This window comes from Melozone crissalis, unplaced genomic scaffold (assembly GCF_028551555.1).
Source record: "Melozone crissalis strain CALT ecotype California unplaced genomic scaffold, PUWL_Pcris_2 ptg000027l_1, whole genome shotgun sequence".
NCBI lineage: Eukaryota > Metazoa > Chordata > Aves > Passeriformes > Passerellidae > Melozone > Melozone crissalis.
Genome location: NW_026535805.1, coordinates 42,461,546 through 42,489,031, shown reverse-complemented (window position 1 = coordinate 42,489,031; position 27,486 = coordinate 42,461,546). Strand labels below are relative to the sequence as shown.

The 27,486-nt window shown below is 39.1% G+C and overlaps 1 protein-coding gene across 3 annotated transcripts in view; it reads right to left on the bottom strand.

Moving 5' to 3' along the window:
• Window positions 1-27,486, bottom strand: part of ARHGAP18 (Rho GTPase activating protein 18) — a 94,911-nt gene that overhangs the window by 18,809 nt on the left and 48,616 nt on the right. For 2 of the 3 annotated variants that reach the window (XM_054279538.1, XM_054279537.1), the window contains exons 2-8: window positions 19,669-19,868; window positions 17,195-17,430; window positions 14,418-14,490; window positions 8,418-8,587; window positions 6,036-6,201; window positions 3,230-3,321; window positions 881-958 (exon numbers count right to left, since the gene is read on the bottom strand). In XM_054279538.1, coding sequence (XP_054135513.1) covers window positions 881-958; window positions 3,230-3,321; window positions 6,036-6,201; window positions 8,418-8,587; window positions 14,418-14,490; window positions 17,195-17,430; window positions 19,669-19,868 — 1,015 coding nt within the window. Of the gene's footprint in view, window positions 1-880; window positions 959-3,229; window positions 3,322-6,035; window positions 6,202-8,417; window positions 8,588-14,417; window positions 14,491-17,194; window positions 17,431-19,270; window positions 19,332-19,668; window positions 19,869-27,486 lie in introns of those variants that run through there. The other variant, XM_054279539.1, reaches the window with a different exon arrangement.

Sequence of the window (27,486 nt, the reverse complement as noted above, 5' to 3'; positions counted from 1 at the left end):
TTTGCAGAACCAATGTCAAGTGGAAAAAAAAGAATGGAGAAAAATTGAAAAAAAAATTAGTATCTTAGTTACCGGTAAATAAACAAACCCAACTTCCACAATATTCCCTTCTTTTAGTTGTTTCTAATGAACCAGCAGCTGGACCAAGTTCTACACAACAGAGGCTGGCAGACATCTTTGGACAGCTGAATCCACTTAAATGGTCCTTTCTGTTTAGAATTTAAGGCCAGTTCAGACCGTCTTTTTAACACATTGAGCCTTGGCACGAATCACAGTGTGTATTTAGCTCCCTGCATCAAGGCAAACACTGGGAAGAGCCTGCTGGATGTAACTGGCACTCACCCTGGGAAGTGTCACTGTGCACAGACGTGCCCAACAAGATTGCACTCGGCGAGCCGAGCACTTATATTGCTGTTCATAAAAATAAATGTGAGACCTTCTTCAGTGCACACTGCCTGCCTTGCCATCTAACACAGGTTAAGTCTAGCTATTAAGAAAGGCTCACAATGCCAGGGAAAAGCTTCCTCCTGGGGTAGAAAGACCGTGTATGAACTGTTCAGATGATTAAACTGCTACGAAGAAAAAGCAAAAGGCTGGAAAGCTCATGCCAAGAATTAATGAGATTTTGGCACAACTGAATTTGAAAAGTAGCTTTGACTCTCCTTCGAACTTAAACTCCAGCCTTTCCCCAAAACTACAGTGAGTGAAAGCATCATTTCTCTGGCTAATATAATTCAGCTTTCTTTGTAAAGAGATTTTGCTTTCTGTTTTTAAAGATTTTGATAACAATGGGATGCTAAAATACAATTTGTATGCCAAAATAAATTCAGCAACCATACATACATTTTGGGGGATATTAATAACCTGTGCAATGTTTTACCTTTACTCTTGTTGCAACTCCGGGTATTCTAAGAAGTCCCTCTGTTTCCAGAGTTGTCTCTTCTATCTGGGCAATCAGCTGTCAAACACAAACCAAACTGGCATGAGCAAAGATGTCAATTAAAACTTACTCGCAGACAGTTCTGATATACTGAAGCCTTTATGCTTCTGCTTCTCTCTCTGTGCATATGCATTTGTGCACACAGATTTGTAACAAGCAGAGGTTCAAACACAGTTTGCAAATGGATTACAGTTCTTGTAGAAGAAAACTTCAGTGTGGTTCTTATCCTTTTTAATGAATCCTGTTAAAGAGGAGTTTGTTAATTTTATTAAAAAAGAAACCTGTATGGTTTTTACCTCCTTCAAGCCTCCTCTGAAGACTGAAGAATTATTTTCAAAAATTACTGTGGCTTCAAAATTATATCCCAATAACTATCCTGGTTAAAATGTCTCCAAATCAAAATAAATCAAAATAATTAAGGTAACATTCTCATGAATACTCTAGGACTTTACAAGAGGAGAATTAAGAACTTCTAGGCTTTAAAGAAGTCTCTGATTTGCAAATTCTGACATTCTCCAAACAGACTCAAAAGTCTGCAATCCTTCACATGGATAAATTTGCAGAAAATTCCATGGAAGTACTTAAAACCCATATAATATTTTTTCTTCTAAATAATATGCCTAGAAATATTCACCAAAGGATGGAATTAAGAGTATTTAAAACAAATCTGTAAATGTCAAAAGCTGGTGACATAATTTTAGCACAAATAGTTCCCACCATGTTTAACTAAGGCAGTGCCTTTTTTACATGCCTTCCTGCACCAGTGCTTGAGTAAGAAAAATTATGCAACAGAGTTTTTTCCAGTTACAGAAATTAAAGGGAGTTTACCTACCACTGCATTTATGTAACAGATAAATGCCATAAAAAAGATTGGACAGAAAACCCCACAAATTTAGAGAACAGCACTAGAAGTGTCACTCTTGTGCATTTTCCATGGTTTAAAAAAAAAAAAAAAAAAGCTAACTGGCCCCATCCAGCTCACCCTGTACTCAGCTTACACCAGATCAGTGCCTGCCACTCACATCTGTGGGCACAAAGACACTGTGGGCAGTGTGTGACCTGCCACCAGCACCACTTCTGGGGAAGGCAAGGCCTGGTGGCACAACTGGTGGCCACAACTCCTTCACAAACACTCACTCCCCGTGGCCACCACCAACCTCCTGCCTGTGAGAAATCCCCCCTTCATCTCTGTCATGGCTGCCTGGAATGGCTTTATTAGCAGGCCAGAGACTGGACTTACTGACAGCAGAAACTTCTGATGACAACACATGAATCACTATTACTGTCAGATTTTCCAGTTGCAAAACCCTGACAAAATTATGTCTTTATTTTTAATTTAAATTCCTCAGTGAAATAAAAACTTGGTGTATTTTTATTTTTAATTAAGCAGCCTTCCTGTTAGCTTGCTTTGTTTCATTTCAGTGATAAACAAGATACATTTAAAAGAATGAACAAAATTTTTCTCTTATACTTTATATAAATGCCCAGTTCTTGGAAAGTACATGCTGCTGAGAACAAGCAGAAGAAATGGGAAATGTTTATTTTCCTATTCTCATTTGAAGTAAAACTGTATTCCAAATGACGTCTGCACCTTGCAAAACAAATCACATCTATAAGATATTAATGTTTATATAGAATTTTCGATGTTGCTGGGATAGCAGAGCGATCAATTACTGTTTGCAATTTGATCTCCCAGTTTACAGACAGCATTTTTTCCAGAAATGTTTTCATGATCCTGAGAAAGCAATTTTTGGCATGAATGACACAGTGGTAGCTTTCAGATGGTGATGCGAAACCACTTTGAGATTTCTGTTTCTTAAAAAGTAACAAGTATCTCTACAAATAGACTGAAATGGTGATGATAGAGTACTGAGTTTCTGTCAGTGTTAGGACAGGTCCACACACAGGGGCTTACTTTCTTCTCATGAAATGAGATGTGCTATGCATAGGCAACAAATCAAGGTTCTCCATCTTCTTTCCAATTATTTCCCCCATTACCATGACACAATATGGGCAAAGGAATATCCCTTTGAACTAAATTAACAAGTCTTCTGGAAAAGCACCTGCCTTGTGAGTTTACTTCTTGAATTCAAAACAGGTCTGATGCAATGCAAAATATCACATTTACTGAATTAGTAAGTAAAGTTGCAATTAAAAGTTACAATAACTTGGATGGATTAGAGTATTATACTGAAAACTGCTACAGGAAGCAAATAAATCCAGGACAAAATGTTATGTTTTTGTCATTTGGCATGTATGTAAAAAGTTAACTTCTTCATGTCTATTTACCTTCTGAAAAATCAGTGGGATCTTGGTTCCTGGGACCTTCTTCTGATCCTGTTCCAGTAAAAGTGACAGTGGGACACCAAACAAGCCAGAGTCTGAAGCATAAAGCAAAAAAACCGGAGATATTATCCACATATTTTTTCAGTACATGTGATACTGGCATAAACCCACATTTCTGAAGCAGTAAGTCTATTCAATCTGTTCAGAGCTATTGACCTTTTGTTTAAAGTGTTTTAATGTCTTTGCCAGTCAAGTTATTACACAAAACATTCTTGCTAAAAGGATTCATCATCTCTTCCTCAGGAGTCTTCTGTTTTGACTTCAAATTGCCATCCACATATTCTGGAGCACAGTAAAGCAAACTGCATAAATGAACCATCTGCGTAGTTCTGGTTTGCAGAATGGATGTGATAATGACCCTGCAATGCAGATCTTCACCACTCAATGCAAGTTATTATAGCTGATATGGAAATGGCATGAGTAAAATATCCAGAACTTGGTCACTAAAATGAAACAAACACAATTATCACCCAGAGTTGCTCTGAACACTCCTCTCTACGAGGGTTTGGAAATAACAGCTTTGCAACTCCTGTGCTTTTGAATTATACAGCACCAGCAGAACAGCAAGACAATCAACTCACAGAAGGCTCATTTTTAAAAACAGCAAAAGTACAGTTAATTCTTGGTTAAAAAACAACTTTTGCAATAGGGCCAAAGCAATTAATATTTTTTTGAAAAGGAATTCAGTTGCAGTTAATTTAGCCCTTATGACAAACTAACCCTAGTCTTTATGTAAATGGGACTTACATGTGTTATGGCCCAGTTGAACAGAAGTGAATAACCATTCAAAGAGAGCTATGCTAATAATGACTAACCCAAAGTTGCTGAGACAGAACTTCTCTGCAAGAAGTACTGATAATTGCTGTATGTGCAAGTTTTCTGGAGCAGCATATAACAATACAAGTAGTCAAAATCTGCTGCTTGGTATGATGCCATGCCAATATTGAACACAGAACAGATGCGATTGCTAAAAAAAACTGTCAGCCCCTGAGAAAACATGATATACATCAAAGAAAGATCAATTTCAGTGCCAAACCAGAAGTTCTTGTATCTCTGTCAGCATAAAAACTCTACCTATAAAATACAAGGGACTCAAGCATACAGGCAATATCCATACCCCATAGCTTTATTATCTTGAAGTTCTTGTCAATAATAAAAGTTTCCATTGAAATGTAGTTGAAAAAACAAAATCCAGGAGGTCAATAAAAAAGCTGTGCTGGGCACAGCCCAGCATTCCTCACAAGAATGATGTTTTCATCATCTTTACATACTCAAGCACAAAGGAGAAAATTAATAGACCCACCGCTGTATGAATCAATTGGCCAAACACTTCAGGGGTGAAGAGGTAAGGGTCAGACAGACCAAAAAGGCACTGAAGGCAGCACACTGCAAAAGCACATTAGCTTGGCAGAAAAGCTGATGTCATTGTCCATTTCCTACACATTGCCATGAATCTAGCCTCTCTTGTTTACCTTTTAAAGAAGTTTTTAATCAATTCAACATTTTATGAATGCCTGCCATTCAGATAATAATGTTGAGAGCGAAATTCAATTAACAATTAACTTTGTAAGAAAAAACAGTTATAAGTAAGACCCAAAATACAAGATAAGAAAGTGCTTTGTCTGTGTTTATTAGTGACAGCACAAGTACTTCTGCAAGAAGAAAATGCATTCAAGCGATCAAGGTCTTGTTCATGTTTCTGTGTGTGCCTTTTGCATTAAAAAAGCTGTTTACTACTACTGTAAAGTGAAAAACATATTCTGAAGAATCTATTGTACCTTGCTGTGTATCTCTCTATGCTCTCTGTTGCTTTCAATTATTTAAAGTGAGCTATGCACTGTCACATTCACCAAACCTTGACAACAGAGTTTTGGCCAAAGCAGGATTGTGATTAACCGGTAACACATCTCAAGCTCTTGTAAAGCATTTAGCAGAAGCCAAAAATACAAAAACCAAACAAAGCACTGAAAATCTCTAGCATCAAGAAATTGGTTTCCATGCTTTCTATGCTCCCAAGGAAAGCACTGTGATTACACATATGCTGCAATGGCTTGCAGAGGAAAGTGACATGGTGCAGCTGTCTCTGCCTCCTCTGCAACAGTTTAAATCTTCCACTTTATATGGTGCCATTCATCATAACAACTGCATTAGAGCCTAAGTAAACACTGGATGGGCAAGGCCTGGATGACACAGGAACATTTGTGCCAGACAGAATAGGAAACAGGTGACAAAGGCTCCCAGCACCTCCCACCTACAGCAACAAAAGCACAAGTCAGGTAGACTCACCTGAATTACAGAATTGCAAAGGCTGAAAAAGACCTTTGAGACCACTGAGTCCAATTTTGAAAGTACACCAGTGCCTACCTTCAGGAAATCAGGAAAAGAATACCCACAAAGACCACATGCTTATGCTCTTTGGGAATAAATCAGCACATACAAACTTCTGTGAAGCAATTCTTGCTGCAGGGCATACTACTAAGATAGCTACCCTTCACTCCTTAGATTATCTGCTCCATGACTGTTTTGAGTTTTAATTTGAGACAAAGAGCTGGAATTTTTCACTTATGTCAGTGAACTTGTTTAAAGCTTGCCTTGAGTTAAGGTGAAAAACTAAATATTGCTCAGGGCCTATGTTACTGCTTATATATTATATATAAATTTTCTGCTGGAAGATCATAAATAAACTGGTGCATTTGTTTCATTGCATTAAACAGATGCAATTGGTTCAGAATACAAAACTCCAACTTACCTTTGGTTTTGATTTTTACAGCTTTTTGCTGTTTGAATTCTGTCCCAAGTATGTCATAGAGAGCAGTTAATTCAATCAGTGCTAAAGAATAGACTTTCTTCATGTCCTGAGGGGCTAGGTCACCAATCTTTGTGGTACCTGTTTTGTCCTTCGGCAGTCTGAAATTCTAAAAGCAGAGAATTGCAACAGGATAAATAATCCAAGTCATGACAAAACACTTAACTCAAAGGCTGTACTTCCTTCAGGGTACAACCTTTCATCATGAAGCCTGCGGTTACTGACTAAATCAAAGGAGAATCCAACAAATAGGTTAAAAAGCAGATGATCTTAAAATGATAGGAAGATTTAGGTTCCCAGTGCCTTCTGGAGGTCATCTAATTCAACTGCTACTCAAAGCAAGGCTAAATTCAAAGTTTGATTGGATTGCTTCTTGTTGTTGTTCAAATCAATTTTGAAAATTTCCAATAACCCCTGTGGGAACCTGTTTCAGTGTGGAATACTCTCATGGGGACTTTCTTTACTATGCAAAAAAAAAATTTCACCATAAGCCACTTGTATCCATTAACTGTTATTCTTTTACTTGGCACCACTAAGAAGAGTCTGGATTTGTCATTTTTCCTGCTTGCAACCACATACTCCCTCTCCACCTTCTGCACCTTTTTCCAGTTTATAGTAATGGAAATGGCTGTCCATGAACAATCAACCCTATACACACACAACTGCATAGAAATCCTACGCAATAGGATAGAAATCCTTCTGCATTTGTGCACACAAAACAGAACATTTGGCTGCCATATAAATAATAATAAAGGAGTTATCTTCTTAGAGAAAGGGAATACTTAATCACGACTCCTTTCTACTGCACAAAATACTCAGAGATACTAGATACTGCAGTCAGAGAGCAATATAAGGAATCGAGTTGAAAGGGTGAGGGACTTCCCAACTCACTGAAATTTCTAATTCCATCTCTCACCAGCAGGCTTCTAAGTATGCATGACTCAGAGCAGGAAGCTTGACAAGACTTTCTTCCACTTGGAAAGACCTATTATACTCATGAATTATTTTCTTACCCTGTGCAAACCCAGCAATAGCAGAGCTGAATTGCTAGTTATGGTACATGACTGCAAGGGCACATACCAAAACAAAACATAATTTACAAAAGGTAGATGAGTAGCCAGTTCCCCACCTTGAGCTTTCATTGACTTGCACAAACATGTCTGCTTAAAAATAGCAGCCAACGATGAGGTGCAACCAATATACTGTAGATTTAAATAGGTAACTCCCTTCCTTTTCCTATAATTTTACAGCTCCTTTTGTAACTGAAGAAGAAATCCCTCAGCCATGTCTTTAAGCAATCCTCCACAAGCCTGGCCAGAAGCAGAGCTAATGTATGTATTATGCACATATACAGAAGTTAGAACATAGCTTTTATCTCCTTGTTATAGGCTGCATTAGAGAAACATGACTCAAATGCTTTAGAATCCATCTCTAAATATCCATTAGTGCCTGGTTTATAAAGTTTAAATTAGGATACATGGGGTAATTACTACTTGAAGAACTGCAGAAGTCCTTATCTAAATTAAGTGTTTGAAGAACTGGGAAACATTATTTCAAAAATTGTGTTTACTCAGACATGTTTGCATACAGTGTTAGGGAAAAAAAGAAAAAAACACCAAGACAGTTCTCACACCAGTCCTTAGTTTACAGGTTATATGTACATGTTACATGTTCATGAACTGGTAGGTAGAGAGAGATCCTAAAAGAGATTTCTGAGAATCAACAACAAAATCCCTTGGAGGATTTTCTTTTGATTTTATATGGATTCATTCCAAAAGAGCCTTTTTTTTCATTAAGAGTTGGAAAGAAAAACTGAGTTAAAATTAATCTTTAATTTCCTGCCATTTGACTTCAGACCTCTAACTTCTACAGACAGTTCTGTTCTTCATTCTCATCCCACATCAGACAACTGCATAAGGTTTCTACAGGCATCCACCAACTCTTTTCATATTACAGCAGAGCTTTTTATTAGAGGTAAAGCATCTCACCCTCAGGTAACAGAAAAAGGGGATGTAAACAAATGAAGCAAGGATAGAGTGGTACAACAACCACTAAGCCCTATTCCAGCTTAATATTAAAAGTTCATTTTTGCTTACATATAAAGGGCATTTTTCCAGACACAAAAGTACATAAACAGGCATAAATGTAGTTATTTTCATGTTATTAAGCATACTATTCCCAAAAATTAGCTACCTTAAGAACCTCTATCTCTACAAAGCTAAATCTGACAACATTAATCTAAATCTAATTCACTCAGTCTTAGATAAATATCACCTATACAGTACCTCTAGCTAAAAATAAAGAGGAATAAATAAGAAAACCTACCGGGAGAAGAGTGTCACCCCCTCCACCTTTGTACATTTTGCCTACTGAGCTGTCCTTCAGATTAGCTGCCTGTTCTGCAAATGATATCTCCAAATTGATGTCAGTGTCTGAAGACGGCATGTCTTCAAGCAGGCTCTTCGGCTCATCTGTTCCAAGACTGAAATTTGGACCTGAAAACACCATAAAAAAAAAAAAAAAGCTAAAAATCAACAGCAGCACAATTGAGCACCACTCAGTGCATGAGAGTAAGTTTTAAACCAAGCAGAAATTAATGCTGTGCGAGCAATGGACAGTCTGAATGCAAAGTCACTGTTCCTGTATTTTTTTTGCCAGTTCAAAATTTAGCTATTGACAAGGGTACAACTTTTGTAGGTTTTCTTCAATAATTTTGCCAAGGCATGGGGTTTTCTCTCCTATTTATCTGTTATGAAAAGATAGAGCAATCCACCTCAAACAAACAGCAGACTCCCACAATCTAGCAAAGCCAAAGAGCTTTGGTGTCAGAAGTTTCTTGCCATGAAACACTTTCTAGCCTCAAAGAGTGCAACATCCTGCAAACAAATCAGCAAACGTTTCTGCTGTTAAAATTTCAAAAGCAACAGAGAATTTGTCATCCATGACCCAAAGCATTAACATCTGAGAATAACAGAGAGTACACAGATCATCTTTGTTCCATTATTCCTGTTCTCACCTCAATCTTTAGAGTCTAGATTCATCAAAACAGTTTGGACATGTTTCCATGATACACGGAAGGACTAAGCACACAACAATAGCCTTACTTCTCTTTGTTCCTTAAAGGAATCAAACACTAGATAAATTTAAAACATTTTTTGTTAAAGGAATAAAGAATCAAAAAAGGGAGAGGTTGTTCTGCTTTTAAAAAAGAAGCTTCCCAATTTCACAGTAAATCAACCACTGCTTTTGGTCTGAAGTTAAAATATATTGTGAAAGAAGCAAGAAGAAAATTATACAGTAAAAAACAATATTTAATAAAAAGCATAGAAGTCTAAGAAAGCTTTCAGTCTCTCCACCATCCTTCTCTGAGTAAAGTCACAGAATAAATAAGGTTTAAAAAGACCTTTGAGATCATGGAGTCCAATCTATGACCAAACGCCCTCATGTCAACTGTATCATGGCACTAAGTGGCGTGTCCAGTCTTTCCTTAAACACCTCCAGGGACTCCACACCACAACCTCCCTGGGCAGTCCACTCCAATATCTAATCAGCCTTTGGTGAAGAACTTCTCCCTAATGTCCAACCTAAATTTCTCCTAGCACAGCTTGAGGCTGGGTCCTTTTGTCCTGTTGCTGCCTGGGAGAAAAGACCAACCACCACCAGGCTACAGCTCTCTGTCAGGCAGTTGTAGAGAGGTAAGATTCCCCTGAGCCTCCTTTTCTCCAGGCTAAACACCCCCAGCTCCCTCAGCCTCTCCTCATAGGACTTGTGCTCCAGACCCTTCACCAGCTCTGTTACCCTCCTCTGACCACGCTCCAACCCTTCTGAATCAAGGGGTTCAGAACTGGACACAGAAATTGATGTGTAGCCTCTCCAGTGCTGAGTTCAGAGGAAGAATCACTTCCCTGACCTGGGACCATGATTCAGCCACTGGCTCCTACTCACATGAGACTGCATCCTGTTCAAAGCTAATACACCACAAGTGTAGGAAAAGTGGATGGAAATGGGCATGAGTTGTGAAGGAGAACCATAAGCAATGCATATGTTTTGGTGTAAGAATGTTGTGCAACATAATAAACTAATTTTTTTACACTGCCGTGGGAAACGTTTGTATGGCCAAGAGTAACTACCCTAAGCCAAGACAGAAAAAGGTTCCAAGAAAACAGTTACAGGTACAGCAAAAGCTGATTCTGAAAAAGGGGAAAGCCTGCAGAGAGGCTGATTAAGAGGAGTCAGGGAAGTGCTGATGTACACTGATGGTATCAGTGGTCTGTAAAAGAACTGAGCTGCAAGCACACAATTCAAACAACATATGAAGAAGGAAGTTAAAAAAAATTACAGCAACTCGCTATTTTTCTAAATTATATTTGCATCTTATTTAAAAACACCAAACTTTTGTCTGACATTATTTAGATCAAGTCCTGAAAATAACCTCAGTCTGCCAGGGCGAGACTCAGGGGACCTGACAGGCAAATGGCTGAAGCCACCACAGCCACCTTCTGGTAAGGCACAGTGCTTTACACAACCACTCCCATGTCAAAGAACTTAACTGAGCTGAGACACTTTCAGGGAGAAAAGGTGGATTTGAGTTAATACTTTGACTCTACTTACAACCAAGCAATGTTGCAAGAAGCAGAACAGAACATTTTCATATTCTGCCAGTTGTGTGTGTCACTCATCACTTGTTTTTTCCAGAGTGGCTTCTGCTCACTTTCCACAGACCCCAAAATGCCTAGGGCATACACTAAAGATTAAGCTGATCTTGAAACTAGAGCTGCTCCTTTTGGTAAAGAGATATCTGAGTCCTCAGTAACCAAACATACCCAAGGTCAAATTCATCCCTGACTCTGCTCCTTGGCATCTCTGCATGTATATCCCTATATATCATGTAAACTGTTCAATGCATCCATACTGAATGAAAAGAGTTTCCTGTCCCCCCCAAAACTTTTGTCATGCTAATGTGGCCTATACCTGACCTACATACTTCCCACCAGCCTAGGAGGGATCTGATGTTAACAAACAAAAAGCAGTAGCTCCTATTTCAGTCCTCTGGTCCTACCAAGGTGTCATGTAAAGCAGATGTCTCAGTAGTGCTCTGCACATTTTAAAGATCTGGAAGTGCTGCTGTTGTGGGGAGTCTTTTCTTGGTTGTATAGCCTTGCTTCCATTGTTGTACATCCCGGAACTAGGCAGCAGCTGTAAGAGGAAGCAGCCTTGGTGTTCTGCCAACCTGCCAACCACATGCTATATTTAATGAGAGAAATGCAAGTGTGATGCAAAAAAAATGCAAATATTGTCTATGAGGATGTGGAAACCATATTTTACATGAGTTCTGTACTCCTTCCTTAGTTCACAGAGCTATTTAAAGATTACATAAAATGATGGGAATTCCTCTAGAATAAAACAAGGAAACATTGCAAGTATCAACTGTGCTACATCCCAGTTTTGCAAGGGAATCTTGAGTACACCAACGGAGCTAAGCTGACAGACCTTAATTTACAACCGGAAAGGCAGAATGATTTTTTTCTTTGACTGACGAAGCATTTTTCTAAAATGTTAGTTCATAGATGGTTATAAATTGAAAATAAAAAAACTTGTAATCATTTCACTGACAGCCTTACTTTGGCTATAGGATCTTCATTTATCATGTAAAATGAAAAGCAAACCCAAACTCTTTAATTAAAAACCATCAGATTACAGATTTTTTCCCAAGCAAACATTACTGGTCTTTACCCGTGTATTACACATGGTACACACAATTTGTTCATCCATTCTCTAGATTGTTATGCTTTGAAGCTGCCCTTATACAGAGGTTTTATCTATTATTCTTCCCCTGTAGCAAATTCTAAGTTCAGCAAAACAACTGCAGTCACAGTAAATTGACTTTTGCTACTCCCCTACTTCAGCTAATAAGTATTTAGCTTTTCATATGTTTTATTATTTCCTTTTTATTTCTTCAGAGGTCTCAACCAACACAGTTATTTACTCCTTTTCACAGGATTCCAAATAAAATTACTTCTTTTCTTTTATATCTATTGAACATATTCCTAGCTTTGCAGGCTTTAGTGAGTGTCATGGATTGTTAAAATGATAATGCCTTTTGAGAGCTTAGCACATTATTCCGAATTTTCTTTTTGTTTCCTGTAGACACACTCCATACCTACATGAAACAAAGGCACTTATTATTCTGTGAGTTTGCATATATTATTTAGTCAAGAAACAAGGTGTGTTGGACACAGAAAGAAGAAGAAAGGAGAAGAAAGGAGAAATGAGAACGGGTTCACATAGCCCAGGCATGCTGTAAAGGCAAATCATTAACAACTTCAGTCTGGCAGAAGCACTTGGGACTGCAGCATTCAAATATCTAATTAGGAACAGGTATCACCTTTGGAGTATGTCCAAAAAGAGTTTTTTTACCATACCAATTTTAAGATGTCTCAATTTAGGCTTTTTGTCTTTAATGTCTGAGATGACTACTTCTGTGTCAAAGAGGTTTTCCATTTTAAAATAATGCCTTGAATTTGGACTTCATAAATATTCAATACCTCTGAAATATCAGGCACTCTTTACTTTTTGCCCTAAATTCATTCACTGTTTGTATAACACTAACTGGCTACTCTGGAGGACAGATCATAGCACAGCATTGAACCAGATGCATGCTTTTAACACCACCAAACTTGCATGGTTGGACTGCAGATGGAACTGAGTTTTCCTTCCTGCTCCAACCTTGGGAGCAGAGCCCACTGTAGCACGGTGACTGGAGCAGGAGTGTATCAGGATGTAAGCAGGCTGCATTTGCCATCCACACATCACCATTTGTGCTGAGGAGAGGTAGCATATGGGACTTGCCTTTCAGAACTTCCCATTTCTGAAGAGTTCATCAGGGCCACAGGGAAAGAAAGAACCAGATGTGATAAAAAACTCTGTAATAATTACTTGGTAATTTTCCAGCTCTGAATCCTACAGAGAAGTTTATTGACACAAGCACCAGGCATCTCTTCCTTCCCTTGTGCTGAACCAGCAGTCTGGCAGCCCTCCCAATTTTTTTACTGTTCTTATTAGAGTGAGGTTTGCTGAGAGGGCAAGAGGGAAATACACAGTTCTGGAAACACACAGATTCAGTGTTATTCAGGACTGGTTTATATTCACGTCTCCCAAATCAACTGCCATGCACATTTTGTATTGTCCACTGCCGTCTTCCAAGTCTAATTCTAAAGTAGCAATTTTTCCAAAATGCTACTGGTCAGTATTCTAGAACTGAAGCAGAACTTTATTTGGTGGCTTAATTACAGCTAACTAACTTGAAATAGCTAACTTGATCTGCCTGCTTAGTGTGAGTATAGGGTTCAGTGTAACATCTATGTGCTATCCAGTGCTCCAGAAGAAGCAAAAACCCCAACATATAAACAAAGCAGAGTAACAGTGCAGCATCTTAAAACTTAAATAGATGCCAGCTTAAAACTTAAATAGATGCATCTTAAAACTTAAATAACCTGATACAGGGGTGGGTAGGGTGGTACAACAGACAGAGTGCAACCCTTACTTTGAAGAAACCCATCATGATGCAGGACAGGCATCCTTTTACTACTGGACCCGAAGAACAGCAGAAAGCTCTGTCAAAGTCTTTCATCGGAAATCATGCTCTCAAAATACAAACTATGGAGTCAGCTAAGGACTTCTGTGATGCACTACCCTGACAGTGAGAAGAAAGGGTCTTCCATGGGTACTGCACCTCTCATTTGTAAGCACACAGCACTGGACACAACCTAGGCACACAGAACACTATTTCATTTCCATATTACTTGAAAAGGTAAACAACTTTTTTCTTTAATTCCTGTTTTTCCTTTAATTTGTGCTACAGGTATATAGCTAGTTCTCATAGTTTTTTTGATGCTTGAGTCCACAGTTCTCTTTTTTTTTTTTTTGCTTATAGTCCATTTGGTTTTATTCTTTTGTATGCACTGATGAGTTTATGCATAGACCTTCACTTCCTGTACTGTACAGCAGAGACAGACCAGAGGCGATAAATTAAGGATCAGAAACAACCTGAGCATAAGCTACAACAGAAGACTTCTCCCAGACAGCTTGATCATAAGCTGATCCCTGATAATAAACTGGGTTTCTCAGTGGCTCAAAGGACACGACCTACAGGCATACTTAAAATTTTACACATCAACAATTCAGTCCAGAAAAGGTTTCTCATTATAAATTAATTTCATTTTGCTGAAAAGTTACTTATAATATGGCCCCATTTACTATCCTGTGTAGTTGAACACCTACAAACCAAAAGAAAAACAAATAAAATAGAGAGCAATTTGACATTACCTTTTGTTCCATCATGTGTTTCATTTTTGTTTTCACTTGTTCTCACAGTTGAAGGTTCACTTCCATCACAGACCTAAGAAAGGAACAATAAATATGCATGCCTATAAAAACCTAGTGCATGGTTGTAGAAACTCCTTTGACTCTGTGCAGGATTAAAACACAAACACACACTCCTGCAATTCAGGGATGTGCAAAAGCACATCTCTGTGTTTCAAAAAAAAAAACCCTTGCCAAAGTCTAAGGGGATCTGAAACCTAGGCAATTAAAAAAAGAAGTAATTAAATCAATTCCTCTTCTTCCTAGAAGGCTGCATGGGTGAATGACTTCATTTTCCAGAGGGGCAAAGAATAAGAAAATGCAGTCTGACCTGAAGCTGTAGTTTGCACTAGAAAGGATATGGAAAGGGAATCTGGAGGTGATGTTTTGACTGACTTAGACCAAATTCCTTCCTCTTGAAAAAGCTTACATGGTTACCTCCCCTAGAGAGCAATCCCATCCCTTTTGCAGGGCAGCCTGACATTATCTGTGCTTACAGCTTAGATTTCCAGCAACAAAACCAGGACACTTTGAAGAGATGAAGAACGGGAAGGGATTTGAACCATCCTCTCCTTTCTGTAATGCTGCCCTTCCCAGTCTCAAGATGTGACATTTTGTGAACTGGATGACACCAACTATAGACAAAGTATTTCAGAACATGTAGAAAATCTATGCCCATATATATGGGTACACATAGATTCATATACATTTTTACCCAGATATCATTTTTACTTTTTGGCAACTCAAATTAACAATTAATGTTTAGCATACTGTATTTCAAATTGTATTTTACTCAAGTAATTTATAACTCCATACTTACTGAGAAGACAAATGCAAGTTTTAAAGACTTATCCTACTAGCACAATCTGTATTTTCACTTCTCTCTTTTTTTTTTTTTTTTAATCAGGTATCTTGATAGCAGGAAGAAGTTAGCACGATTGCCCAAAAAAAATCTCTGTTTCACAAAGCAGCAGAAGCAGAATGGGAAGCTGTCAGGGTACCAAAAGTCTAGCTTCTCTTTGGGAATAGGGCAGGAAATTCAGGAGAAACATTAACACAATTGTTGTGTTGATGCAAAACATCAACACTATTGTTTTACCTTTCCTCCTGCTTTCCTCCAGATGAAGGGAAGCTACAGGATTTTCAAAGGCTATAATTAAACTGGAATGACTTCATACAGCTGCAGGTGGCTTCAGTCCTCTTTTGTTATATAAAAAGCTTCCTAATGATGGGTGAGTAACAAAGCAGTGAGACGAGTTACCTAGGGAGGTAGTGGAAGCTACTTCCCACAGCCTTTCCGTGACAGATTTGGTGAATAGCCACAAGCAATGATGTCTGAACAATTATCTCGCTTTGGAGAAAGGAATGAAGTACAAGTTTGAGGACCTATACTTGTATTACTTTGTTTCTGTCAAGGAGACAAGTTTAGAAGGATGTTTTCCCCCCCAGTATTTCTGTATTTAATAAACAACCATTTGTTTTATACATCTTAAATGCCTAAAATAATTTCTCTTCTCAGTGGTGTCTTCAATATCAAAACATGTAGTTTAAGAGAAGAAAAATCTATTGAACACTGTGACATAGGATTTTCAAACATTACAGTATGTAGCTTACATACAGGGACATGAATATTTCTTGTGCTTTACTGAAATAAAAGGAAAACAAAGAGAAATTATACTGCTTTAAGCTACATGATATTTTACCTAAATTGCTCTGCTATTAGATCTTGTAATTTTTAGGTAGAGTCAATTAAAAATCAGATCCCAGAGAGCTTTTATGGAGTTAATACCTCTTTTGCAACCACAGGCAAAGCAGAACAGTGAAAGGGAAGTTGTGCCTCCAGAACACACCACTTCCCCCACTACACTTCAACTGAGTTTAGAAAGAGTTGCTGAAGGAGAGGAAGCTGCTGAGGGAAGGAGGAAATTAAATGCCCTCAAAATTCACCATGCTTTCCATCACCACAACACTGCACAGCAGTGAGAACAAGGGACAGAGCTGAGGTCAGGTAACCCAGTCATGCCATAAAGTCTCATTCTTATGGCTGAAGATCTCAGTGCTCTGAGGGAGCAGAGAGGACACACACCCCTCTCCATGGAAAAGGGTTTCTAATCACAGTCTCCATTTCCCTCCTTCCCTTTTCCTGCATATGGGAAAGGAATTCCCTTCAATATCTCATGATGGGAAACAGGGACCCTTCAGGGCCTGTCAGAGTAGCATCCCATACACAGTTTAACACATACATAGGCCCTGGCAGTTAGTATGGGGTTTGCACCCCCAGCTGATAGGCATAAAGACCTAGCCAAAACCAAGAAGGTTAGGCTAATGCTCCATTTTCCACCCTTTTTTATAAATAAACAAACAAAAGCGCCTCCAAGTAAGAGGTAATCACTCAAAGGTAAAAGTAGGCTTGTGGTAGCTCTTTGGGTGATTGTTGAGATGAGTTTCACATCCGCGTGAAAAATAATTCCAATTAAAATGAGCGATTCCTTTATTCATCACCTTTAAGGTGAGGCCAATTACACGCTTCTTTATAAATACTAAAATTGCTTAATGCAATGTTGAATCTGGACAAACACCATCCCTGAAAATTTAGTGAAAAATTCCCTTGGGAATCAGTGAAGTTAGATTCAAATCTTCTGGAAATAACCCTTTCATGTGCCACTCTGCTCTCCCTCCCATCCGTAGTGTCCCTCTCTTCTCCCTGCCAGAATCAAACAAAACAACCGACAGGAACTCACTTTTCCCTTTGAGTCATTCTGTAGCCTGAAGATATCTCTGACATCAGGAATCTGGTGCTGTTTGTTTCTTTTCCTCATGGTTTGTGTGACGGTCTCCACTCGCTTTTCCACGGCAGCTTTCTGGGTTCGGGTCAGCGTGGATAAAAACACCATGCTTTCCAGGGAGTCGCCAGAGCTCTCTCCAAACAGATTTGACAAACCTGCCTCCTTCAGCCATTCCTCTTCCAGTTCCCCCTCTGAGCAATTTGAAGAGAAAAAGGCATAAACGTTGGCTTTTTATTACTGCCAAGCACAGTGGATATTAATGACACGACACACTTAATATAATTCACAGAAAAGTACCAAGGGGATACACAATTAAGAATTACTTACACTGTCATGACTCAGAAAAAAGCTATTGTTTCTAAAGAGCCTCAAAAGGCTTAATATATTATATCAAAACTTTAAAGTAGTTAATCCAATATAGATGGCTATGTGACAATCTTTACAATAATCTACAGCACTTCCATTAAAATCACATACCATTTTATAAATGTACCTAAATAAAAATGTGTATGGGGAAGCCTGAAAGCCAGATCATTGCTGCTTCACTGATTTTTAGTTCAATACTCAATCTTTTTAGCTCTCCTACTGACATGGTTCTGTCCACTTTTCTTGATACATTAATCCTACAGCCTTTCACTAGCTCAATTTAATGAAGGACAAACCAGCCTACACAAGTCACCTTAATGCTATTTTTTCAACAGTTCTTATGACATGGTCTCCAGCCTGCTGACAGCCCACAGAACAATTTTTGCTTTAGTCTTAGAGCTGATAAGGTATCCTTTATTGACAGATCATTGCACATGAAAGAAGAGAAAGCTATTAAATATTGTCACCAATGGCAAAACTTCTGCTTCTGAAATCTGTATCACGCTAATGATATTTTCTGTAAAACACTAAGTTCTGACTGGAGCAGTTGAGGTTGTGCTGAATGCCAACAATTCTCTCAAACCTTCAAGCACTATTTCTCCATTTATCAGATATTTAAAAATACTCCAAAGCTGGCACGTCAGCTTCACTATTGATTGCATTTTACCACTGTGCCCAGAGCACGTTCAAGCAGGCACCTTAATATTAACAGCATCCAGAAAACAGACACCAAAATTTAAGTATGAATTTTGCTATGGCTGTGCACCCACATCCTGAGCCTCTGACAAAACTCTCAGGTTTTGCTATCAGGGCTGGAAAAAAGGGTTACACCCATGCTCCAGAGCAGCTGTGAGCAACCTCTCTCCCCTGCCTTGCCTTTGCCTGGCCAGTTTGAGGCAGGTCCATCAGCCAGCTGCAGCATCCCACAGGCTCAGGAGTACTTGTGCCCAAGAGAGGGGCTGCACATTAGGCAAGGTGTGGGCATGGTAAGATGTGCTTGAGCTGGTAACTCAGCTGGGCTGACTCACTCGGGCTTCACGCCAGAGTCACCTGCAGTAACCAGGAGGAAGAAGGCTCCATATAAACCCAGTGGAAGTGGTGGGGCTGCGGTGCAGAGCCTAAAGGCACAGCCACACCAGTGAGCTGCAGCAAGAGAAGAAGTTCGTGTACTGCAGAACAATGGGCTCTGCTGCTCTGGACAAAGCCCCATGGCTCCCTAAGAAAAGCCCACAGCTCCCCAGTCACAAGAGCTGGCAGCCTTGCTGCTTTCCCCAGGGGCCACGTTGTTATGCTCTTCAGAGCAGTGACTTTTCAAAGTGCTTAGGGAGGCAGAAGAACAAATCCCTTTGAAAATTCATTCTTCTCACTCATGTGGAGGCCGTACCAAAACACAAAATTCACCATTTTAATTTATTGAGACAGTGGGTCTTGTAAGAATGGGAGAGAGGCAGCTACTGCATTGTTAAAAATAATTTTTGAGAGAAAACTTAAGTTAAGGACATTACTCCTCTTTTATCTGAGAGGACACAACAACAAAATAAGAAAAAAACAATGCCCAACCTCTAAGACCATGCCCCAAGGAGTGGCCCATAATTCATGCTTCTGAGAAACACAAATAGTACAACTGAACAATCACAACAGTTACAAGCATAGAAAGTTACTCACTAAACTTAAATCGGTTAATCATTGGCTTGTCTTCTAAAGCGTGAGGTTTCTATCCCAATAGCTACAATAACGAACAACATACACAAAAAGTGAAAGGGTAAGTTAGTTCAACAGTAAACTGCAAATAGTTCAGCTGTTGTGATTTGCAAGCACAGGCACCTTTCTGATATTCTGCAAGTACCATTCAAAGAAAAATCAGCCTTTTACTTGTCTCTAATAAAACTGTCTGTCAGGGCACTGTGTTTCTGCAGAAGCAACAGAATTTTCAAAGCAGATGTTCAGGAAAGTGACCTCCTTTTTTGATCTGCATTAGGTAGGTGCCATCTCTTGAAATAAGACTTGAAGAAAAATCCCTAAATCAGCAAACTGATGAACATTGACAGAACAGATTTCATTACCATCTGGCTCTTTCACTACAAGTGCTACTCGTTCCTCGTGATTATTTCCTCTGGTTTCATGGATGTTTTCAAGTTCTTTCCAGTAGTCATCCATAGACAGTTCATCCAAGGAGTCCTGGGATCCTGAGCGGTCAAACGATGCTCCATCGGGGATCTTCTTGGAATGGTCATGGTTCATTGTATACTGTCCAGACCGACGGCTATAAATGTAAATCAAGAAGAAATTTTTGGTTAACATCTTAAGATACAGGATGTATTAACATGTGTGAAGGCACCATGAGTTGTGTCAAAGTATCAAAACACTGTCAACAAGCAAACCAAGATATTAAAAATCACTTTTAGTATCTGGAATATATTTTCAATCTAATATTTCTGCTCTATCTCCCCATCTGGAACAGTACGGGAATCAGTCTTAAAAAGGAACAAATGAATCCAAGTTCTAGTAATCCTCATCACATATACCTTCAACTCCACAACAGTGAAGTCCACAAAATTCATGGCACACGTCTTCCCAGAATCACCATTTAAAGAATTTTTCAAAAGTGCCTTTCTGCCTGAGTAAATTCTTACACCCTAACAGTACAATTACTGTCTCCCTTTGCTATTCTGCTTTTATTTTTTGTTAATACTTACTCTGGTATCTATGACCTTAATTACAGCTTAGAAAGGACAATGTAGAATTACTGCAGTTACAGTTTGTGAAGTAAACTGGCGAGCCCAAATGTTTAATAAAGAACATAGAAACTATTTGTTTCTATCTTGCTGCCTCTTTGGCTGAAAGCTTACCATTTTTACAGTTTGAAGTTAGTGGTTTTTGGTTCACCCTGCAAAATGTATAATGCAAAGGCTCCCAAAAGGATCTTTCACCTTAAGTATAGCTGCAACTACAAAAAAGAAACCAACAAGCTGAAACTTCTAGGTGTCATTTTGACCTCATTAAGTCACTGGCAAAAATGATCACTGACCTAGTAAAGAATTCAGCTAAAAAAGGACACAGGTTGCAATGATGTCATTGAAGTTACAGGTCACCCTTACAATTAAATATACCAAATCAAAAGCCACAAACTGATTAAGATTAGCAGTTGATTACATGAGCAGTATCTGATTTAACTTCAGAGTTATCCATACTTTTTGTAGAGGTAAGACTGGACATTGATGATTTTCAGTAATTTTTTTTCTAAACTACTGCCGTAGTATCAAAATGTGTATCAAAATTCTTCCTTTTATTAAAAAATAATTGCTTTGTATTTCAGGAAGAGCTTCAGAGTCTTATATGTCTGAATTTGTCTCCACATTCTAAAAAAGAAGACACAGTTTGGGGTTAAGTAATAAATACCACTCATTCTTAGAGAAAAAAACTTATCAAAGACCAAGCAATGTGGATTTATCACAATGTAAACACAGTAAATTAAATCCTACCTTCCTATCTAGCTGACTTGGCAAGTTTATGTAGTATTAAAATGAAAGTTTCTTGTCCTTACATTTTATCTCAGGACAACTGAGGCTTGTCAGCTGCCCCTAGGTAAAACAGCCATGCCTTTCTCTCTGAAGATAAGCTCCTTGTGTGTCCAAGCCACAAATCCCTTCACACCAGACATGCTTGATTCTCTGATAAGAAATACTAACCATATGGACTTTGCCTTTAAAAGTAAAGAGCCTTATGGAAGGACTCTGAGTTTCTACACACCCTGTGTCTCTGATCCGAGTGCAAGTTAATAAATGACAATTAATCACCAAGCTAATGTGCACCTCAACACCACTGCTTAACCTGTCCTTACTTGAAAGCTCAGGGGAAAACAAACAAAACCATTAAGGACTGTTCAGCTTTTGCATCAATGGCAATAACATCATCATGCTCACAGTGCACATTACCCAAGAAATACAACTTCTCCGTGCAGCTACCTCAGTTCTTAAACTTCTCCTGCCAGGCGTGTCCCGTGTGCGACCTGTGCTGCTTGTGAACTCAGCCCTCATCATTGCAGAAAGGTGTTCATGGAGTCACAGAAGTGTCCCCAGCAGGCAGCTGGGGTGCTGAGTGAGGTCAAAGCAGGACAGATGTCCCAGCCCTTGACCAGCCTTCCCTTCTCCTTCAGCTGGAGGTGCCCACAGCAAACTGAGTCTCTCTCAAAAATACACTCTGGACGCTCAAACTGCTGCCTGAAGGATGTCAAATTGCAGCTTACTGTCACTCAGTTTAACCCTGTGGAGCTGCTCAGCAGCTCTTGGGTGGCCTTTTACCTTTGGAACAACCTGCTCTCACTGATCCACCTCAGCTGAAATTTAACCACCACCACACACCATGAGAAAATAAAACTTAACAGACTAATGCATTACAAGCATGCACTTTGAGGAGCTCTGGCAGGCTGAGGTGGGATAGACTCCAACATGCTGTGGCTCTGTGCCACACTGACAGGGCAGAGCTACTCCAGTCCTTCCATAAAAGCCAGGCTTGTCACCTTCTCCAGACTAAGCTCTGTCTCTAAGAAAGAAGCCTGTGTCCTGAAATGCAGAGCTGACGCTCAGCAGAGAGACTCAAGGCCATTTTCAGGGTCCTATGAACATTTGCTGTACATCACAAACACTCCATTAACTCTCAGAGACACCATCCTGCCCTTCAGGCTCTGGTCACAGGGCTGCTCTGCTCCACCAAATGTAAGCAGCTTTTCTAGCAAGGCTCCTCCTGGCCTGACCTTTCCACCCCTCATCAACAAACCAATACAGCAACTCTTAATTTTGACCAGGAAGTACTGCCTTCTTGTGAAAGCCCTCTGAGACAATTTAACATCAATGACCAGGGGATCCTGATGAGAAATATTCATACAAAAACCTCACCACTCTGCTGTGAACTTGGAATCTCTCCTTCAATATCTGTGTTGCTCTAGGCTCATTCTCAACTGCCAGCCTCAACCCCAGCTCCAGCAAAGCTTGAGCTCCTCACGAGCCAAGTGCCACACCACTCCCACTCCACTCACCGATTCCTTGTCTTCCTTCATCAGACTCAACCAACTCCCTATCCCCAGTATCTATCCAGACTGCAAACCTTTTCAAAGACATCTGCACTTGTTCATAGACACAAGTACATGTCTGTGGGCTAGGACAGACAGAGGCTCAGGTTCAGAGTGAACAACTGCTAAAGTTCCAGCTGACAGAGCTGGATCAGATCCTTTTTTCACTTCACTTGGTTCAAGGTTTCTTGCCTTGCATACTGCCCCAGAGAAAGATATTGGTGAAGCAGTATTTGGTGCATAATCTACACAGCCATGGCTCCAGGCATCTTCATCTCTGTCTCTCCTATGAAATCTTCCCAGGGGTACAAAAAGGTACAAACAGAACCTTTTGAAGATAATGAGGACAGTCTTCATACCTGATCTACCTTGGTGTAGATGAGAAGAGAAAAATAATTCTAAAATTTCACAGCATATGGGAAAATAGGCTGCCAATTAATATTTTTATTTTTAGACACCTGTTGACAAGAGGAAGAATATGAGTTTTCTGCTGTGACCTTCCATAAAATTCAATCCTTCTCCAAACTTATCCTCAGCAAGCATTTGTTGTATATTGCACAATAGCAATGCAGAAGTGGAAAAGTTAAGGACAAGAAGAACACAGAGAAGGGAAAAAGTAATCAGTCTTAGTAATAATATAAGAATCTGAGAGATCTTTTAAAATATAATTAATGTCACATGTACAGGCTCATAAAAAATTATTTTAGAAGTATTTCAAACGCCCCATGGTACAAACTTTGAAATTTTGTAGAAAACTGATTTCCAAAAAACTATCAGTAGGAAATAAATATGGCTCATGAAAAAAAAAAAAGCTTTTACTGCAGTGGGAGAAAATAGGCTACTTCTCCACTACATTGTTGTTTTCAGGTGTCCAGTTTATGTATTTAAAATTTGAAAAAAGTAGCTGCTTTTCACAAGGATCTTAAAGGAGATCTCCTTTTCTCCCTCTAGAAAATTTAAGGTGCTGTTAATGCACACAGTCACTTGAAGCAATTTTCAAGCATTTCAGATTACTAAATAGCAAGCTTACTCACCAGCAGTTTCATCACCCCCAGAAAACTCATATTTTTATTAAGGTTGTAACTAACAACACACTCAAACTCCATTAAAATCTTAATAACATCTATTTCCACTTACTTGTAAAATAGTTTACTCTTCAAACAGCTTTACAGGGAGCAGTGCAATACTCTTATTTCCAGATGCACAGACAGTTCTGACCTCTGATACTCAGACATTGACCTTTGCAGCCGATGAGATTTTTGCCTGTTTATCTCAGTACGAAATAGAGCCCTCAGGCATAAAGCTCATTCTTTAATATAGTTACTGCAGTCTTTTACCAGATTTAATATTCTTTTCCCACCCACCAGAGATACTTTTTTTTATTGGAAACATCAAGGATGCAAGACGAAGCACTCCAGGTCTTCCAGAAGGAAGCCATTAAAAACAATTCTTGTAATGAACACCAGTCACTACATTTTGGGTTACTTCACTAAGTACTGATGTGCTTCATGTTGTGACAAGCACTTAAAGGAGAAGACCTGTGTACAAATTGATGCCTATATAACTTATATCAAAGTTACAAGGTGCTTATATAGTTTGAGTTATAAGATATCAGTATAACCTATCTTTATAACTTGATGTCAATGTAACCTAAAGCATGACTCTTTATATATATATATATATAACCTGATACCTATATAACCTGATATAAGTAACTTGCTCTACAATGTAATGGCTAGGCTAACTAGTTTCTTAATGCTGAATAGACAAGAAAAGAAGAAAAAACTCACCAGATGGATAGCTTTAGAGATAGGTAAGTATAGTACTAATGAACAATTGGCAAGGGCAAAGCCAATTTGCCACAAAACAAAGAATTTAGGCCAGTTAAGACCAGACAGACCAAGGAACACCATATCTGGGCATGCTCCAAAGACAAAGCTGAAAAGTTCAGATGTGAAGACAACCTTGGAAGCATTCAAACATCCCCAACAACCCCAACTTGGGAAGATGCAAGCAGCGCAAAAGAACACTCTAATAACCATGAGTAATTTACATACCATACTATGTAAATTACTTCTGACACATATGAGATGATGCTGCAGTGACACAGCAATACTAAGCAATACTTACTTAGTATAAATATACCACAGCACTTGACAAGGGTGGGTGAGCTAAGAGGAGATATCCCCCTCACCATCAGGGCTGCAAGAAACAAATACCTGCTCTGTAGACATTGGTCTATGGGGATTTATTTCCAGCCTATCTTTCGGGCATCAAAATGTTTTCTTTACAGCCTTTCCTTTTGTAACCAACTGTGTCCTTTCTCAGCCTTTAAGAAAATATGACTTTTTACATTAATCATTGATTTATGCCATAATAAAATTGTGCTTTTTTTCCAGTTCTGTCACCCAGATTTTGATTTCCTCAATAATCATTTTATAACAGTGCAGCTGTCTTTATTCCTTATCTTCTTCCCTGTGAAAACTGTATTTCCCGTCTGCTCCACTGCCTTTTTAGCAGTTCATAATTGACATTTGTCATGTGTAAACTGCAACAGCTAGAGATGAATCAGTTTTTAAAGTGCACTTCCACTGGCATTTCAGATAAATTCACTTTGCAGAAAGCTAATTTTGTCCTTAATCCCATTTTTCTACTTGAAGATGAAGGACTATGTTGTGTTCTAAAAGAGTGGTGACAAGAAAAAATACAATCTTTGTCATTTTTGTAGTGCTAACCACTAATTTTGCATCTGAATATAACCTTTCAAGATAGTTTGGAGTTTGTCTCCCCAAGTAACCACTGCAGGTGATGGGGCCCTGCCCTCCTGGAGGTGGCTGAACACCTGCCCACAGGAAGAAGGGAATTAATGCCTTGTTTTTATTTGCTTGTGCGCACGGCTTTTGCTTTCCCCGTTAAACTGTGTCTCTCTCAAACCCATGAGTTTTCTAGCTTTTATGCTTCCAATTCTCTCCCCAGTCCTGTTGGTGATGGAGTGACTGAGCGGTGCTTGATTGCTGGCTGGGCATAAACCACAACATCAAGTGATGTAATTATTTGTCAAACTGAACTATTACATATCCTTAAACTGTACAGTGAAAATACAATGTCTGGCCCTAAAAGTGTCTTTAAATCCCAGCCATTAACCATTGCTGTTGGAATTCTTGTACAGGCAATATCTCGAGCACATCTGCCCTTCACACACATTTTCTGGCACTGCAATAAACTAGCACTTCACTTAAGAGTTACACAAAACAACAAAAACATATCTGACTACAGCTACATTACTGCAGCAACTTCTGAAATGTCCATACAAAGAGAGTCAAAAAAGCTATTTAGCAGTATTACTGCAGCCATAAATTGAGCTGATAATGAGGCTCACTGTTTCTGGACATCACACCAACACACGCATGTGTTAACCTGATAAAGAAGGCACAAAGAGAGGTGAAGCCTGCTGCTCAAACTCATGGTGTAAACAGTGACAGAAACAAGAAGAATTCTCAGATCTCTGGAGCCTTCCCCCACTCGACCACTGAGTGTTAAAGATTGAGATCTGACCCCATGGCATACTGCAATACAGATAAAAGGAAGCTTTGCTTTTGTGGGTTTGTGATCGACTCCAGCACTGTGACTATAAATAAAACAGCACTCTCAAAGAACAATTATCTTGTTGACATAGGAGTTACAAAGTACAGTAATCTGTGTAAGTAATTTTAAGTTTGGATAGTACAAAGGCTAGCTAAATTGAAACAAACAAAAAAATGCCTTTGAGTACTAGTACTGGTTCATTCTGAAAACGATTTACTGAGCAATCACATCCATGAGACGCCGTGCCCTTAAACATAAATACAGGACTTCTTAAGTCCTGTCTAATCTAAACAACTAAGCAGACAAGGAGAGGAAAACAGTGTGCTCTCCTGTCCCACTTCTCATTCTGAATGCTGAGCTACAAGAAGTGTGGGAATAAGTCAAGCTCCTAAACCCAAAGCTCTCCCCATCCCTCCCCTCCTTCCAAGAACCCAAGCAGCACCACCAGATGCAAAAGAATTAATCAAGAAAGCTCTAATCCAATGGCTACATGTGGCTGCAGCTTCCCCATTCTTGGCTGGATCACTGACCTGGGAAGTGATTGCCAGATTTTCCTACAGCCATGGCACCTACCAGAAGGGAATCCTGGTTTTTCATGATTTCTAGGAAAAGCTGCAGAGTTTTTGTTACCAAATCACTTATCCTAGTGGTTTCAACCCAATGTTTGAGACATTTCTGACACACCACCCCGTCACACAATATCTACCATTTTGCAGTGGAGTTTTAAACATTTTTCAAAGCCCTTCTGTTAAAAAAACAAATCAAATAGGAACTGGTGTGGCTATCAAAGCAGGTTGTCCTAAAATAATTGAATTTTACATAAAGCCACCGAGTAGTGATACTACCAAAATTAAAATCAATTGTTTTTTGAAAATGAAAATGTCATCTTTTTACAAGAATTGATATATTAAAAGAGGAGTTTTAAAATTTAATTGATAGTTAAAATCTCCCATTGCAAACAAAAGCCGGTATCATAACCTTTCATAAATAACAGGTAAACCTTGAGCAAGACCAAGTCTGGACACTTGGTGTCCAGAACAATGCAAAAATACTTCTTACCACCCTTAAAGTGCTTCATGGCTTTTACAAGCATTAGAGAAACCTCAGTCTGGGCTTGTATGGCTGCTTTTCATTCTACCTCCTAAATCTTGTCACGTATTGGAACAGCTGCATCCTTTCTTTTCTACCTTTTGTGACATATGCTCTTTCCAGGACTGACTGCAAACTC